At 40.3% G+C, this 18447-nt stretch overlaps 3 protein-coding genes across 3 annotated transcripts; 1 reads left to right on the top strand and 2 right to left on the bottom strand.

Annotated features, from left to right (window-relative positions):
• The first annotated feature begins 1420 nt into the window (after nt 1–1420).
• LOC135588257 (zinc finger CCCH domain-containing protein 33-like) lies at nt 1421–7606 on the top strand. Its single transcript, XM_065080306.1, has 7 exons — nt 1421–1807; nt 1943–2115; nt 2256–2309; nt 5212–5328; nt 5634–5942; nt 6728–6973; nt 7073–7606. The coding sequence occupies exons 1-7, from the start codon at nt 1741–1743 to the stop codon at nt 7403–7405; spliced, it is 1299 nt and encodes a 432-aa protein (XP_064936378.1). The 5' UTR covers nt 1421–1740; the 3' UTR covers nt 7406–7606.
• Nucleotides 7607–9042: 1436 nt separating this feature from the next.
• Nucleotides 9043–11995, bottom strand: LOC135588256 (uncharacterized). Its single transcript, XM_065080305.1, has 3 exons — nt 10925–11995; nt 9589–9889; nt 9043–9465 (listed from the first exon to the last, which is right to left on the bottom strand). Exons 1-3 carry the CDS (start codon nt 11780–11782, stop codon nt 9329–9331), a joined length of 1296 nt encoding a protein of 431 aa, XP_064936377.1. The 5' UTR covers nt 11783–11995; the 3' UTR covers nt 9043–9328.
• A 4338-nt stretch (nt 11996–16333) lies between these two features.
• On the bottom strand, nt 16334–16990 carry LOC135680414 (uncharacterized). Its single transcript, XM_065194295.1, has one exon. The coding sequence runs from the start codon at nt 16988–16990 to the stop codon at nt 16334–16336; it is 657 nt and encodes a 218-aa protein (XP_065050367.1).
• Nucleotides 16991–18447: the final 1457 nt, after the last annotated feature.

Raw genomic sequence — 18447 nt, 5'->3', positions numbered from 1 at the left:
TGCTGACTGCAACAAATAAGATTTCTTTTACTGTTCTTAGATTAAATCTAAGTGTGAAAGAGAGAGAGAGAGAGAGAGAGAGAGAGTGATTTTGGCATTCCAAGTCAAGTTATTCACATGGTGGGATGACTTGTGTTTGCTGCTTTTTCCCAAATCAAAGTGGAGATGGGACATTTGAATGGAGCAATCCAACCCTAATGCACGGGAAGTGCAGAGGGATTCCTCCTCTTCTCATGACTCGGTTGTCACGTCTATGTTTTTATGCGTCTTGTGGTCTAGCAGAGCATTGCTTGCTGCAGTCCCAATGAGGTACCAAGCCGCCCACATTTGTTGACTTTTGGAGCACCAAAATAATGGTTAGGTGCGTCGGATCATTATTTCTTTCGTACGAATTGTCGAAACATTTTTCTTTCATATTTTCTAAACAATACTTGTATTCCGATGATCTTCAAAATAGACTCCTGACAATCTTCAAGATGATGTTCATATTCCACGTTTCTATTAGAACGTATCCAGTGAAGTCAATGGAAACAAGTGACTTGGTCCGTAAGTCAACAGTTTCCTGGCATCAACGGAGTCTCGGGATCATTTCCCACCCCACCGGCACTCCCTGTCCTCCTGTAGATTGCCCGATAGATTACACAGGCCAAACACACGTCAAATGCGACGCTGCACGTATGGAATCTATTACTGTCGAAAGCCATACGTCAGCGTCTTCATTACCACGTGTGAAGATACTCCCTGTCCGAGACTGGGGGCCGTCGGTTCGGGATGGGCCCGCAGGTTTAGAGGTAAGACGTCCCGCTCACGCACAGGAGTTAGTGGTGTGGAACGATCGGGGGCCCGCTGCTCTCTGGGAACGGAACTGGCGGGACCCTCTCTGTGGAAGGTACCAACTCGGGTGTTACCAAGGGCGTGTTGGCCAGGAGGCCGTGCCGTCGAGCACGAGCGATCCCGACGGTCGCGTGTGTCCCTCATACACGAAGCACGTAAACAACACTCAAAGTCTGCACGAATCACGACATCAAACGTGGAGACGACACGTCCGGTCGCCATTCGAGATCCACGGTCCAAACAAGCCCGCGGCGGAGCTCCACCGGAGTCGGGGCCCGCCTGTCGACTCCGCAATCTCCCTTCATCAGCATGGACAGGTGGACCGTTTGCGGGAGGGGCAAATCATGGTGCGTACGGCCTTCCCGAGAGCGGATCCGAAGCACGCAAGCGCGACCGGCACTTGCGACTGCATTCGCGCGCGATTACGTCGACACTTCTGCCCTTTCTTACTTATTTCCTATTTATTAACTTAATCTCAATTATCACTAAGTAAACCATGTGCTAACGAATACGCGTATAATAGCTAAATATATAAGTGTAATTACACGATAAATACTTTCTCGCCCCGTTTCCTCTGCCGTGTCGAATTAAGAGAAGAGCAAAACAGATGGAGATCAAATACACATACATATCTACATCGATATTAAAAGCGAAGAGATAGAGATAGATGGAAAGGGGAAACCAAAGGATTTGATTCGATCTATGCATCCACAGATCTAGATTTTGTCGGAAAGCTCGGCTCCTTCGTCTTCCAATTCGCTATTGGGTGGTGGAGTTGGGCGGAGACGGCGATCGGGCTTTCGCGACTTGCAGGGGAAAAAGCTCTCTGTTTTCCTTTCTTTTCCTCGTTGGTTTTGATATAGTAGGAGAGGGTTTGGGTTTGAAGTTTTGATCCAGACCACCCCGATGCCCAACACCAGGCACAATGCTGTTTCCGATTCCTCCTCGGACGCACCGACCGATCACATTGAAGGTGGTCTCTGATCCTGTTTTGATCCATCTGTTGTTGTTTTCGTTCACCTGTTTGGGATAAAGAGTGCAGATTTTTCCGATCTTGGGACAATGCAAAGAGTGGATTTTGATGGGGTTTGATTGTTCTTGATGGCAGAATCTGTGAGGCATTTAAAGATCGAGGATGGGGATCGTCGGAAGGGCGCTGATGGGCAGCCGAATCCGTATCCTGACCGCCCTGGACAACCTGATTGCAGTTTCTACTTGAGGACCGGCTCATGCAGTTACGGGAGCAAGTGCAAGTATCACCATCCTACCATCGCTGGGCAGGTGGTGAAAGGGAGTGGAGTTGATATGATTTTGATGTTTTAGTTGTGCTTTGCTCTTTTCAGCTTGAGCTTTTGCTGCCATCAATGGCGATTCTGAAGATGAACTACTTGGTTAATATTTGAACTCATCCCCTTTCGTAGGGAAATCATTATCGAGGTGAACTCCCGCAAAGAGATGGTCAACCTGATTGCCAGGTACATCGTTTTGCACGAAAGCAAGTTTGGGCATGTTATTATGCTTAGACATCTATTCCACATACCTTACCGGCCTCTGTTCTAGTAAGATATGACTGTTAGTACAAAAATCCGATCTGGTGAAATTATTTTGATCGTTTTTGCCGCCATAGAAGCAATGACATAGCTATATAGCTTGGAGAAGAAAGAGGGCAAGCTCAATACTCCAAGATAGTAATATGGTGAAATTATTTGTGATTGTTTTGCCTCTGTATAGATTGACATATCTACATAGATTGGAGAAGAAACAGGGTACCCCTATGTTCCAAGATAGTTTGTGGTCTTTATTAAGAACTGTCTAACCGGGAACAATTCCTTTCCTGAAAAGAAAATGTGATGAAAGCTCCAATTACTCAATTTTCGGATGTCATAAAGGTGTTTCCTTAAGACTGTAACGTATGTGTTTTATAACTGCTGTGAATCCCTGTTTGCTTCTCTAAACCAAAACATAAGCATGCAAGAAAAGAAGGAAAACCATAAAGACTTGGTTCTGCATGTGGCTTTCTTATCAGACAGAAGATAGCTAATATTTGCCAGGATTCAAATGTAATTTCAATAACAGAGATGCTACTAGGACAACTAATGTGTGTAACCATGACATAAATGAGACAAAGAAGCTAAAATGCATTCCTAAGAAAAGCTTTCTGCCCTAGAGTTATTCAGAAATTTATTTAAAAGGTTTGGAAAGCCAAGAACAAGCACAATGATATGGAAATACATGAGATATGCTTAAGTCAAACTACTATTTTTTAGAGTGTCTAATGGTTTCATGATGGAAGACTTTCACACACAGAAATATTATAACTACAAATTTATACATCTTCTATGTTTTGTCTATGACCAGATAACAAATACTTCTAAAAATTTAATTGAAAAAATCACATTAATATCCTAAGATGTAAGAACATCATACAACACACATATGTTTGAAAATTTTTGGTGGAAAATATCTAATATGTTAAAGAAATAACTATCGGTAACTTCAGAACTACCAAATTTGCTATGGCACTGGAAACTGGAAAGGATGTTTTGTCTATGTCATGCTTTTGATTAAAAAAGTAGTACATGAGCATTTGCACCTAAACCTTTGATTTTCTCTTAGTTGGTGATAGCACCACTTGGTAACTTTTCTTAGTAGCCCATGGGCACAGGATGCTAAGAATTAATGAGATCTAACAACATAACAATGTTCTTGTCAGTGTCCTTCATGGCATTTTTCTTTAATTGAATTTTGTTACTGGCATTTGTCTTGCTGAAACTATGCTCTCCAAAGTTATGTTATCTTGATCCTATGAGAAGGGGTAACACGCAACATTTGAATCTAGCTTACCCTATTATGTTTAGAGATCATTCTGCACAAGGATTCCTTGTGAGCAAAATTCACCTCTTTAGGAACCCATAACCCATAGGACACCTTTTAGATCATAGAAGTAGAATTTGATGGACTATAGTCTATCTGTTTAGCTGTTACTTTAAAAACTAAAAGATATAATGATAAAGACAAAGCAGCTGTCGAAGAGTTGGGAAAAACTGATGTAGAAAATGAGGGACAATTGTTTATAATGGTTTGGATGTGTCCAAATAAGATGTATAAATACACTGGTTTTATGAAATTTAACTTTGTATTGGAAAGGCTCAAGAGATGGGAAGATAAAGATTATTTGAAACTATTACAATGGTGTTTTGCTTTTAGCATAGCTCAATCAAACAAAATGATACATGAAGTCAACCCCAAATAATGAAGAACAATGATACATTCTGAGAATATTTGTATCACATGAGTTATCTTTTTCTTCTTAATCATCTTGAATTCATATATAACTTTTTGTCCTCGCTCCTGTTAGACCACCACTATAATCCTTATCCAACTTGACATATGCCTTATCATGAATGACTGTTAGATAAATTTAGTTATTTTTTTATGATGAGATAGAATTTTCATGTCTGAAACTCATGTACCCTTTTGATGTTTTGTCAAAATAAACCTTCTGACAGATTTGTCTTGTACAGAACTGTTGTGTCAGCATCCATGACACTTAGACATTTCCATGATATAGAAGTTGTTGGCATCTAAATAATCAATAATAAGAAATGAGAAAATTTCCAAAGAATATTCATTTCTTATAACGAGCATAAGATGTCTTTGAGCAATTCTGAGATGTTTGCTCCAATGTGCCTTCTTCTTAAAGAGTATAAGCTTTTCCTATGCTACATGGTGAATTGGTGCTCTTGTTGATTTTTGATCCACAAGACTATACCAATGATGTGTCAGATGGACTATGCTTTATAGAGCAAGATATTTTCATTGAATGCAAGAAAATGCAGAACCTTACCTCTTAGTTGAATTCCTGAATTTGTTGCAAAAATGAACAGAAAATGAGTTGACAAATGCTGATTGGTTTTTCTATACCAGATGAACTATGGGAGATCATAACCTGACCATGGGTAGAGTAGAGTAAACTCCAAATTACAGTTTGGACCATCAAGAGATGTCAAGCCATGAACTCATCTCTTACCAGTGGATTGGATCTTTCTCAATTAGAAAATTATATATTTATTCTATTAATAAAATCTTGCAATTTTGTGCTCATAAAATTAGTTCTTTAAGGTGTCTTAACAAAATCAGCACAAAAAGTGTCTTGCAATTTTTCTTTCAACTGTTTAAGGCAACTTATTTGATTTGGCAGCTTAATACAATTTCCTTTTGAAATAAACCAGCATATATAGTGTTAAGAAGATGCAGACCTGAAGAATCAATTGCTTTGATTTCTCATTCTTTTTTATCATTAATACATTAGATAACGTATGGTTTAGTGATTCTAATTTGTGCTGACATTTGCTTTGCTTAAATGTGCTATTGCAGTTTTTCATGAAGACAGGAACCTGCAAATTTGGCTCAACCTGTAAATATCACCATCCACAAGATAAGCGTGACACCCAAGTACTTCAGTTAAATGTTTTGAGTCTACCACTGCGAAAGGTGTCGAGATTTATTTTTAATTTTTACCCTGCATATGATGAAATTCAGCATATCTAAATATCTTAGACCATTTGTTCCTTTAATGGGAGGCAGGTTTGTGGTGTCAGGATAAGATTACTCCTTCGTGATCTAGCTGACCAGTTTGAGTTGCAAAGATAGCCATGCTGCTTGCAGCAATAAGGCTGTGTATTCTCAGGCTCTGGATTGGCATGAGCCTTGTGTACTAGGCCACCCTTTATTTTCTTTTTAATGGTCTCAAATTCCTCAAATATCTGTTGGAGTTTTCATTTGATCTGGTTTCACAGGATGAAAAATCATGTCCCTACTACATGAGGACTGGAACTTGTAAATTTGGAGTTGCCTGCAAGTTTAATCATCCTCAGCCAGCCAATGTTGGAGCCATGTTTCCTGAATCAGGTCTCCCAATTAATGGATATTATGGATCTTTTGCACCGTCAACAGGACCATCTTTAACAGGTGAACTTCCACCATGGCCTTTCTCAAGGACCACCATGTCTAGTCCTCATATGCAAGGGCTCCAAGGTTTCATGCCACTTATTCAGCCGCACAGCCAAGCCACCATGCCTATGCAGCAAGATTGGAGCACATACATGGTTTGGAATCAGACCTTAAAAATCTACTAGATTTTGTGTGATTTACTACTTGTCTTGTTCAAGCTGCTTGTCAAACCCTAGCTATTTATGATGATACAATGAAGTGTTACTGCTCCTCAGCAGATTGAGAGCCTATTTTCCAAACTTATGCTTAGTGACTCTCTTTTTTGTGTATGCTAGTATTTTACTAAATATTTCCATAAAGAACTTTCTTTCATTTTTAGCTTATAATTACAGGGCGTTAATGTGTTCTTTTTTAAGTTCAACTTTTGATTACAGGGAATTATATTGAATTATACCTAATAATATATTACACTTTTTCTGGTGAATCCATGTGTTTAAAGTTTTGGCATTCTGATTAAGCTCTTGGCTAAGATTGTCCTAGTCCAACTGACCATGTTGAAAAACACAACTAACTAGATTTTAGGAAATAGCATCTAACAATTCTTGCGACCTTATTTTTTTACCGCTAAGACTGGCCTCATCCATTCTAATCAGCAAAGGTACTTTGTTAATTATCTTTGGTTGACTGTGGCAGCTTTTCAAGATGATTTTCATTAGATATAGAAAATCTAATGTATGTATATTTGTTGACACATAAATTGCTACCACACCATTGTTTGCAATGTAGACTTTACTTGCTTCTGTACTTCTGTTATCATTAAGGTTTTAATCTATGATGCATGTATACATCATTTGCTTCCTTTTATATACTGCAGTAGCATCTTTCTGTAGCCAACTTTTATAGTATACCAATACTTAAGCATGCTTACTACTTCAAGCAGGGCAGTATTCACATTCCCTCTTACAGTGGTCCTAGGCCTAATCATCTATCCAATTTAAAGAACCATGGGCAGCCAGGCTCAATGGCACCAGTTAATTTTCCACACAGACCTGATCAACCAGAATGCCAACACTACATAAGAACAGGGTGCTGCAGATATGGTAGTTCTTGTAAGTACCACCACCCGAAAGAGAGGAACCCACCAGCTGCATGCACTATAGGGCCCTTTGGGCTTCCTCTCAGACCAGTAATTTCTCTTCTTTATCATCTTGGTGCTTATTATGTTATTTGTTACTATCTGATTGTTTCCTTGTTTTCATTCATGCACCTGTGACTTGATTTATAGGGTGAGCCTGCATGCACATTCTATGCTACCTACGGAAGCTGCAAATACGGGGCAGCTTGCAAATTTGATCACCCATATGTGGCTGTGTTCCCTCTGATGGAACAACCACTGGCCTATCCCTATCAAAGGGGTTCAGAATGTACACAGATGACTTCAGACAATCCATCTTGCTGGATGCCAAAAGCACCTGATGAGCTCATGAAACCTGAGAGAATTGGTGAACTGCAGGATTTGGATGACATTGAGCATGATGATCCGTCTACTCCAACTTCTCCATCGCATACTGCTCCTCATTCAGAATCATCATCAATAAATCAATCTGATCACTGTTAGCTTCTCTACATTTTTCATCCATTCTCACCATGGTTCTATAATGGAAATTTTGGCATCTCTGCTTTCTCTATCACTGTATTCTTGCACATGGCTCTCTCGAACAACTGGCCAGTTTGAAGATCTACATGATAGATGATGAAGAAACAGTATATACAAACAAATAGCTGGTTATATGTAATCTAAATTACTTGTTTTGCGGATTGTTATCTGTTTTCTTTGAGAAGAAAACAAATCGGTTAAAGAGTCATGAGGAGAATTTCATGTATTTACTTTGCAGATCAGGACTTTTAGAATAATGTTGAAAAAATGGAAAGATTTATGTTGTAGTTAAGAAAACTGTGAGGTTTGCTTTAGATAACAATTATGTCTGCGAGTGGATAGTTTTATGCTTTGGTTTGGGAAGGAAGCAGGAAGGATGCTTCTGACTTTTGCTCTCTTATACTGCATGTGTTTATGACTCTAATTGGTGAGACCAGACACGATGATAATGCTGAAAGTTACGAGTTTGATGTAAGACTTCGATTAGATTAATTTTTTATCAGAAATAAATAAGACTAAGATTAGCGTATAAGGGTTTGATGGATATATTATTGTCAACTTCAAATTAAGCATTTTGATCAATGATTTGAATTCGACAAAGTTAATAGGCTAATTAATATATCAAGTTCGAGTGGTAGAAAAGAGCTATTTATGGATGAAGTTAGAGAACTTGTAGAGTTACCACTTGGTTATGCCTTACCTACACTATACTACGATTTAATCTATGCCAAATTGGGTCTTGACAAGGACGTCAAGCTCTTTACTTGTAACATCTCGATTAGTATTACATTGAAAATCAAAAATTGATAAAATTAAGATTGACTTATAAGGGTTTGATACATATACTTTTGTTAATTTTAACTTAGGCATTTCGACTAGTGTATTAATTGTGACACGACTATTCTAGTTCCATATCGAGAGTAAGAAAATACTTGAATGAGTTTATAAGAATTATAATATCATTATCTATGTATTTGGTTAATCAATTATAATTGATTTAATACTAGGCATTTCGACTAGTGTATTAGTTGTGACACGATTATTCTCGTTTCATGTTGAGAGTAAGAAAATACTTGAATGAATTTATAAGAATTATAATATCATTATCTATGCATTTGATTAATCAATTATAATTGATTTAATACTAGGCATTATGAGAGGCTTAAATAGGAAAGTATTATCCTGTAACGAGGCTACTTGATTGTTCAATTTGATCATTCATCAATACTAGGCATTTTGCTGGTTTCTCCATTTTTTTCCTGATAAAACATTTCAGCATAATCAACTTCAAGTTGCGTTGAGTGTGACAGCAACATAAGATGCCCAACCCAACCTTGCAGTTAAGATTAACTGTTGATGAATGATCATGCAAACAAAGCGAGTATCCCAAAGATATCAGACAAGTTCTTATCATTGCAAATGAATACAAAACCACAGTGTATGCTATTTGTTTCTACACACATATCGGATACGAATACACGGGTTCTGAACAAGGAAAGTGCGTCAATGGAATGAACACATGACCAAAAGCTGCACTTCAATGGTTTTGGGTCACTCCCACAGATCAGAGTAGCAATATATTGTGTGACAAGCAAATGTAAAGGACAACGATTACAACAAGAGAAGAACAAAAACCTTACAGATCTGATACGGCAATTAACATGCAAACAACAGTAGCTTAGAACACTAGAATTGTAAACACAAATAAAGTCGTACCCAAATATCGTAGGCTCTGCAAGAAGTCCAGACAGAGATAGAAACCTGTTCATGCAATATATAAAGCCCCTCAAGCGGCTTTTGATTGAGAGAGGTACGAAATTGAGTCACAAGTCAGACTAGGGGTCAAGAATCTACATCGCTATACGAGTGGAATCACAAGTAGCTCTACGATATCCCGACTGTCTTCCCAAGAAGCCACAAAAATAGAGTTATTTCAAGCATAAATATGGTATGGAGCCATGCCCGGTCCACCGTGAAGCCAAATATGGTAATCCCTGCTCTGTTGTTCTCCAAATATGTGACTGCAACATAAGAAAAAACAATTTAGAATGATTAACCATGTCACGATAAGACAAGGTTCATATCATCTGCTTAAAGCATTTAGAATTTTTTTGTTTCGAGAGTAAGACTACTTCGGTGCTCACCTAGTGCTTGTCTCTTTTGGAAGGCCATGGTATTCACATGAGTATGTACAATCTTTGTACATATTAATTCATCTATATCACTGGCTTCTTCATCATCTGTGTCAGCATCATTTTCAGGTGATACATGATTGGTGTCAAGAGCAATGGTAGAAGTTGTCTCGAGGTCTACGGCATATGAGTCAATAGTAGCACAGACGTGCCATTTTGCAGCATGGCCTGTGAGTGCTTGAGCTTTGTGTGTGATTTTTGCAGCGCTACGTAAGCATATAAGCAGTCCGGTCACGAGCACAATTGAGCACAACTGCGAATTAGGGGGAAAGGGGAAAATTTAAGTTCAATGATGCTGATTAAAAACTCTGAAGGGGGTAAGAAGCAAATGCTTTAAAATCCCATTTAATAAACAAGCATGTGAGGGTTATCATGGAATTCAATTCATAATTTTTCCTACACAGCAGAAAATAGTGCAAGATTTCTCAGTCCTTATTTCATGATATCACAATGACATCTTCTGACATCTTGGAAACACTCTGAGATCCAGAGCACACGTTCTGCTTATTCTTGCAATGAACATATATAAAGAAATGTAGATGATATCAAACCATGGACAAAAGATTAGGTTGAGATATACATTGGTACTGTTTGGAAATTCCAGTCAGGAATGCATGGACTAACTATCATTAAAGAATTTGATGATCGACACAAATTATACTACCATGATAGAATCAAGTGAGAACTAAACCATGTCGGAAAATAAGGGCTTCAGTTATAAATCAGATTGGCATTTCGATAAATAAGCAGCAGCGTTTCATGGAAATGATGTTCCTCGAGAAGGAAGAATTTGTAAGATTTAATTAAGGTTCAATCCTATTAGATAGCAAAGACAAGAGGGAATAGGTTTTCTTGTCTCATTTGGTATGTATGTGACAATTCAGAGATGTCGGCCGACCTCATTTTACCTTTGTGACAAACTTTTATAGTCTATGAAAAGTTTGTCAAATTTCGCATCCTTATATCATATGCTTTTCCAATTTCTATCATCACTTTACTTTGTAGACGCTAATGTAACTTTGTTTCTAGTGTTGTGGACCAAAGTTAAAAGCATTAATCTTGTCAAAGCTTATAAATATATTGTGCCCTTTCCTAAAAGTTTTTAGGATTATTGATCGTCCAATCAACATATATATCGCGGTATCTGAGCATATCATGAATTTTAATCATGCTATAGTTCACAGTGTTCAATTAAAACTATCTGTGTAATATCTGTTCTTCGTTTGGGTTAATTCTTTAGCTCCAATGCTTAATTCGAAGAAGCAAAATGAGGACTTGGAAGGCTCACCGCGAGTTCTCCAGTGTTGAAAAGATTATCGTCGGAGTGTGGCCGGAGAGTCACCAGGGTGGCGGCGAACTGGCTGGCCGTGACCATTATCAACCCTGCCAATATGAACACCCGAAACCTGTGGCTGATTACTTTGAGCTGCCTCCTCAACCGGAGATGCTCTCGCAGCACTGCTTCGACCTCCGATTCCCCTCGGAACACCGCCGCGAAGTCCTCCAGCCTCAGGATTTGGAGGTGGCATATGAGCCTAAAGAGCACGCAGGAGAGGAAGAAGCTGGAGATCCGGTAGATCAAGGACGCCAGCTGGAGCGCGCACGAGACGCAGTAGCTCAGCAGGGGGTTCCCCACGAAGGGGATGCGGCCGGCGCCGGAAATGTACCACCAGAGCTTGTAGGCGACCTCGGCGGCGAAGCAGGGGGCGACGAAGCAGGAGAGGAGGCGGAAGGATTGGTTGAGCTCGAAGGTATAGCCGAGGCGGACGCGGTCGGTCTCGCCGGGCAGCTTGTCGAGGAAGAGGAAGCGGCGGAGACCGTAGCTGCGGGTGACGGAGGAGAGGGTAAGGAAGGAGAGGGCGGAGGCGGCGGTGAGGGACAGCTGGACGACGAGGTCGTAAGGACGGCGTTGGGGGCGGAAGGCGAGCACGAAGTGGGACACGGCAGGGACGGCCACGGCGAGCAGGAGAAAAACGGCCCAGGAGACGGCGGCGCGGTAACCGCTGCCGGACTGGTCGAGGCAGAGCCAGCGGAGACAGGAGCGGAAGTTGCGGAGGTCATCGTCGCGGCGCGAAGGGCACCGCGCGTAAGACTCCGAGGTCAGGAGCGGCCGGGCGTCTGCTCCGGCGTCGGCGTGTCGCCCCATCGTCCTGCTCTGCTTCCGGCGCTCGGTCGGGAATCTACGTATGGATGAGGGAAGAAGCAATGGAGGGGATTCACACACAGGTGAGCTGCTTTTGGTTCCCCTTAATTTGGGAAACACACACCATCACAGATTATATAGAAAGATGCAATCTTTGGTGGGTGGCGACGGAACGAGACATTAAGGCATGAATGTGCGCTTGCTTTGGCAACAACCAGTGAGATGTTACCCTCTGTTTTCTCTTTTATTGCCATGTTGACGACCTTTCTTGGTTTGCTTGCTGTTAACTTCCAAGGGGAGAGAGAGAGAGAGAGAAGGGACAGCCTTTGGGTGGTAAGACAGCTGGTTAGAGTCCAACCTACGGTAAGAGATAATTAATTCATAATGAATCATGTAAAGGAAATCGTATAAGACATTCACATGGATCACAACCATTTTAAGGTAAGAAGGTTACACATTTTCTCTTATTTTTATACATCAAGCTCATGTATGTCATAAAAAAATGTATAATGATAATATGAGTAAACCATCCAGTTAACTCAAGATAAATCAAAATTTCTATATAATGATTTAAAATATATAGTATAATTTCATAAACCTCTTAAAACAATTATTATGTCTTAATTTAGGCTTGGCCTACCTAGCAAATTAGTCATTTGACCTAAATCAATCCTAATTTCTATTAAATAATATATAAGTTATATTTGATATATGTTAAACCTGACAATATTGAATCTCGGATAAAATCAATTGATGTGTTTGTGATTTAATATGCATTTAAGTGACGTAGGACTAGCTTCGATCAAAAAAGATGAATCGATTAAAGCAGGAGGAATCAAATGTTGGGCCAGAGCAAACATGTCAGAAGATTGGGCGTCGGGCCGAAGGATCAATCGATGTGTTGGCAAAAGACTTCGTGTCGTGTCAATTGTACATCTATAAGTCATTTGACCTAAATCAACCCTAATTTCTATTAAACAATAATGTATAAGTTCTATTTGATATTCCGACAATGTTAAATCTCGGATAAAATCAATTGATGTGTTTGTGATCTAATATGCATTTAAATGACGTAGGACTAGCTTTGATCAAAAAAGATAAATCGATTAAAGCAGGAGTGATCTATCTTTTTTGCTTCAAGTTTGAATCCACTCAGAGCCTATAAATAACCCTCTCAACCCTGCTCAGATTACACAAGAACTAAGAACAAAAATAAGAAAAAATTCTATTATAATCTTGTAAGAGTTCTCCTCTAGTCCAAGGTTGATTTCTGTGTAAGAGATGAGTGAGTGGGGGTGTAAAGGATTTCTCCTGAGTCTATCAAAAGGAGAATCGAATTGTGAGGGTAGTTGATCTTCGCCCATTAAAGGAAGATCGTTAGTGGATGTCGGTGGCCTCGACGGAAGAGGAATCAAGAGTGGATGTAGGTCATGACGATTGAACCACTATAAAACTCGGTTTGCATTTACTTTAAGCTCGTTACTTTCATAGCAAACTGCTTTACTTATTCACTATGCTTCCGTACGCTTTTAAGTTAACATCTTTCCGATATGGTTTTTCATCGAATGAAGATTTTTCAAAACTGAAGTTTCTAACGAAAGCACTAATTCACTCCCCCCTCTTAGTGCCGACTTGATCATGACAGATAAAACCATACTAAATCAACAGCTCGAAAGAAATGATTTTAGCTATAAAAAATATACAAAATTAGACTTAAAAACCCTAAAATAAAAAATAACATAATAGTAATTTATATAATTTTTTCAATAACTATCAAAACTAAGAAAATCAAGAACCAATCTATTGATTGATCTAAGATTAGTGTTCCAACAGACAGCATGAACCGACTATATTAGATAAAATTAATCTAGTTATTTTAATGTACACAAACATTACATAAATATAACTTAGAACTTCCTTATTATTTATTTTCAAAGATGTTTACATCAAATTTGAATTATGATTAAGGTAAAAGAAACAACCTTTCTCATCCTATTGCTCTCTCTTCCTTGGATCATTTCTTTTTGCCTCCTCGTATTATCATTCTACCTCTTTATCTTGTTTCGATTATCATTCTTCTATACCCCGTGGCTTCTCATGTCTTCTCTTCCTCGAGTCATCCTATTTTTACCATTGATAAATTCTTTCTATAGTCTTCTCCTCTTCCCCTATGAAAGAATAACTTTTGATGGCTTTAAAATATCCATTTTGATCTATGAGAAAACCATTTGTTCTTCTATTTCAGTCATGACAACTATATTAAACACACTATTTATATTCTACTTTTGAATTAAATTAATGTAATTACTTTATAAATATTGTAACATGTTATATATATAAATTAAAATTATCGATGACAAATAAATGTCCAAATGCGATCATTATCCGTGACTACATTAACTAATAGGATGGCACATAAGGAACACAGACAAGTCGGGCGAAAATATCGGCCATGATTTGTTGCTAGTGATCATAATTGAAGGAAGCTTGCAGTGTTTGATGTACAATTGAAGGAATTGACTTATAAGCAAGCAATGGTTCTCAAACTCCTCCTTTTTGTCAACCACTCCATCACCCACTCAACAATCTAATCAACAAATATATGTACTTAGAAAAGCTTTGATCTTACAATGGTGGATCGAAGACATTGGAAAGAACACGTAAACGGAACCAAGACTTGAGCTTTATATATAATGAATGGTTTCAATTGTTTATGGCGATGGGATTTGGAAGAGACGACATGGGGGCGTGTGATGGTCGCACAATTCCCAAGAGGATTTGGTGAGAAATTAATCAACTGAATCTAATTTTCTTGAAACTAATAATCGCTCATCTTTTTTTTTTCTTTGTCTAGAGTAATCAAGTCAACATAATTTTTGGTTTGAATTTACTACTAATTATTCTTAGCAAGTGATATGAAAATTTTGATATGAAAATTAGATCATGAAGATTTCTATCAAGGCAGCAGATTCTGAGGAAATAAAGCTTGCAGAAGGATGCTAAGCCAACCAAGACAGAATGGGCCTCTCAGTCTCTTTAGCCTTCCAACCAAGCCCACATATCTCCAGATTGCATCACGTACACAATCCGATATCAGCTCGTCGGCTATTTCTTGAATGACGATGGCATTTGTGTTACTTCAGATGCAAGCAATGATCAGCATTTCATGCGACCAGTGACTCAGCTACTTTACAATCGTGTCTTCTTTACGACCTAACACACAAATCTGAAGGAAGAGGACACGGAAAAATGACTCATCCAGCCATCTAATGGACGGCTTTTGCGAGAAAGCTCGCGGATTGATGCGTCCGTAGGTCTCCGAGAGATCGCTTTCATGGTGGCAAAGAGAGGAGAGAGGCACGACGAAGGAAGATGTGTAGGTGGCAAGTAATGTCCCCCAGGATGGATGCTCTGCATCTCCCGATGAACAGGGAAGATTGCTCCGATAATGACGTCTGCTTAGTTTCCACTCATTTTGTAGCAGCAGAATCTGAATCATTCTTAGATTTGCATCAATCTTTGCCTACTGTCTCGTCAAGCTTATGTCTCTTCTACGCCAACTCTCCACCTCACATGACAGACCAGAAATGGACCGCGAGATGAATTTACACCTACGGAAGGAGCGTTACCGAAATGAATCCACAGGAAACAGAGTAGTCACTGCACAAACACTAGCAAACAAAGATCAAAAGGATACAGGACATGCTTTGGGTACGCCAACCCCGGCCTGGAAACTAGGAAAAGCTGCTAAAGAATTGGCCTGTCCCTCTTTTGGCATTACCAAAGCACCCAATGCTCGCCAGTCCTAGTGCTTTGCGCCGCTCGCCCTCTCTCTGTTCGCTTTCTACCAAAGACAACAAACGGAGGAGTATTGTTTGTGAAGGTAAGAGCTCTGTGAAAAGAAGCCCAAAGAGGGAAATAATTGAGGAGAACAATTGCCACGGCAGGTCGACTAAGAAATGAAGACGAAAGCTTTGCGGCTTTGGTGATCATCTGGTGCTCAACAAAGTCCATACGAAGCTATGTAGCAAGAGACGCATTGGATTACACGGCTCCGACAGTACCGGCGTCCAACGCAGAAGCCACAAATGCTCGAGGAACCGTATCACACAGATCCCACTTGTCACACACAGACAACACTAATAGAAAAGGAAAGCAGAATAATATCTGAAGACAGCTTTGAATGCGTGATTACAGAACATGGTAATACTCTCCTATAATCTGCTTCCAGGATTGAACTTCTTCTCTAAATCAAAGAGAACAGAAAATTGAAATGGAATGAGATCATATACATGCAAACATCAGAGGGAAGCAAGGAGCTACCATAATTCTTTTCTTGTGCTCTTTTTACATGCAGTAGTTGTTGCTGAGAAAGGCTGATTTCTCATTACAACAAAGGAAAATATACAACAGAAGCAGAGAGATTAGGAGCGTCTTTCCCTACCAAAGAAACGAGAGCACTCAAAAAGGAGAGAGAGAGAGAGAGAGAACATCAAACTAACCTTTCCGATCTCCCAAAAAGCATTTCTTTTTTATCTCCATCTCTTCTTTCATTCAATTCCAAACTCCCCACACTGTTTCCCCAATAAAACTCATAAATCTTCTCACGGAGTTCTTGCTCTTGTTGTTGTTGTTGTTGTTGCTCTCGTTCATTTCTTGCTCCTCCTCATCATCATGCTCATCATCCTCATCCTCGTCATCATCGTCGTCATAGTCATCACCATCATCATGCGGGAAGTGTTCTGCGTTCAGTGCCGGGGACCCCTTCCCCTCGACTCTCAAGCTGTCCGCCGCCTCCTCCGCCTCCGCCACCGCCGTCGCGTTCGGCGCCAAGATGGCGCCTTTGTTCCCGCCGCGGCCGCTCCGCCTGCGGCGGCGGCCTCCTCCCCCGCGGTCGCACTCCCTGGCCTCCAGGCTCTCTTCGACGGCGTCGATGATGCGGTGGATGACGTGCCGGTTCGGCGACGCGTCCCACCGGGCCCAGAAGCTCTTGTAGCACCCGAAGCATCCGCACTCCAGCTCCGGAGGGTGCGCCCGCCGCCGTCGCTGCTCCCTCCACCTCCCGCTGCCGCCGGAGAGCAAGTACGCCAGCACCTCCTGATCCTCTGCGGTGAGAACCGCCGCCAGGGCCATCACCGCTGCCGGGAGCGCCGCCCCCGGCGGTGGGACAGGGTGAACCCTCCGCCCTTTCCCGTTGCCAAGCTTCTTCATCTCCTTGCCAGTAAAACAAGCAAAAGACGGCTTTTTTATGCTCCCACTGCGAAGAAAGCTAAGAGAAGAAAGAGAGAAAGGAGAAGAAGAACGATGATTCCCTTGGCTTTGGGGTTTGGTGGGGGAGATCGGAGGAAGGGTGGGTGGCTGGAAACAAGGACTGGTAGCTCTGATGTACTTGGTGAGGCACCCGTAACATTAGCATTATTAATAGGCTACAGCTTTGTGCATTGTCTTGGGTGGTTTGCATTGGGAGAGGGCAGAGTTGTGGGATGTTAAATAGGAAATAGGTCCAATGGCTGACAAAGGCCGATGGCTTTGGGGACAGTGCTGATGCAGACCTTCATTGAAGGTTGAAACACGTAGTAGTAGGCTGTGGAAGAGCAGAGGTTGTATTGTGACTTGAGATGGTTGAAGTCAGTACTGTAGCTTAAAGATTGGAGTCAGTCTACTTATTATAATTTAATATGGAGTTTGTGGAGAAGTTTAAATCATGACAGCTGCTGATTTCATGCTCTTTCGGGATGGGATGAATCAGTGTACTGATTCAAACTTGAAGACTCCCACAAGGTTTCTGTGTGAATGACTGACGAAGACAGTGATGTGGGTGATAGCAGAATGGGTCAAATGTGGGAAGATTGGTACTCAGCGGCTGTGATAAAATACATGTCGGCTTAAAGGTCCATTTTTAATCTTTATAATTTTAATCATCGATCTCTTAAATTTTATAATTTATTCACTTATAAAATATTTTTTATATTTTTAAAAATATAACATATAAATTTCTCATGATATACTTATTCATAATAAATTATTAATATAATAATAAATATAATTTAAGTTAAAAAAAATTGATTCACTAATAAATTATTCATAATAACTGATTAGCTAATTAATCTTTTTTTAAAACTAATCTTTCCATGATTCGATGGGTTGTGCACTAGTCTTTCTCCACATCCATCGTAGCAGGAGAAGCCTCATCAAAAAGATCATAATGGAGAGTCGGTCCCTAGAGCCCAAAGAGGAAATCACTAGTCGCATTGCGTGCTTCGGCATATGAAACTTCTTCTTTTTCATGCCTTAGCTTATGTCCAGCATTGCCATCGGATCAATTGAGGCACGAAGAGGGGCAAAGGATCATATTGGTGGTGCTTTTCACCTTGAGAGAAACCATGTAGCTTTGGTGCCTCCGCTCATAAGGATGCCACCATCCCTGGACCTCAGTGTCGGCCAACAAAGGACTCCTCCGTTAGTGCAGCTAGCAAATCGAGCACGAGGGGCCGCAAGGAGCCCATAGAACTCGTCCTCTCATTCTACATCTTTTATCTCTTTGTTGTCGTTGTAAGTTTCCTTATTCTTGTTCTTGTATGTTGTTTTTGGTATAAGGATTGAACCATATGCCACCTCCTTGGTTGGGCTTTGACATAAGTAGCAGTGATTTGTCGTCGTCATAGACC

The sequence above is a fragment of the Musa acuminata genome, chromosome BXJ1-8 (assembly GCF_036884655.1).
Source record: "Musa acuminata AAA Group cultivar baxijiao chromosome BXJ1-8, Cavendish_Baxijiao_AAA, whole genome shotgun sequence".
Classification (NCBI taxonomy): Eukaryota; Viridiplantae; Streptophyta; class Magnoliopsida; order Zingiberales; family Musaceae; genus Musa; species Musa acuminata.
Note: the sequence above shows the minus strand (reverse complement) of the source record. Positions and strands in the feature narration are given on the sequence as shown.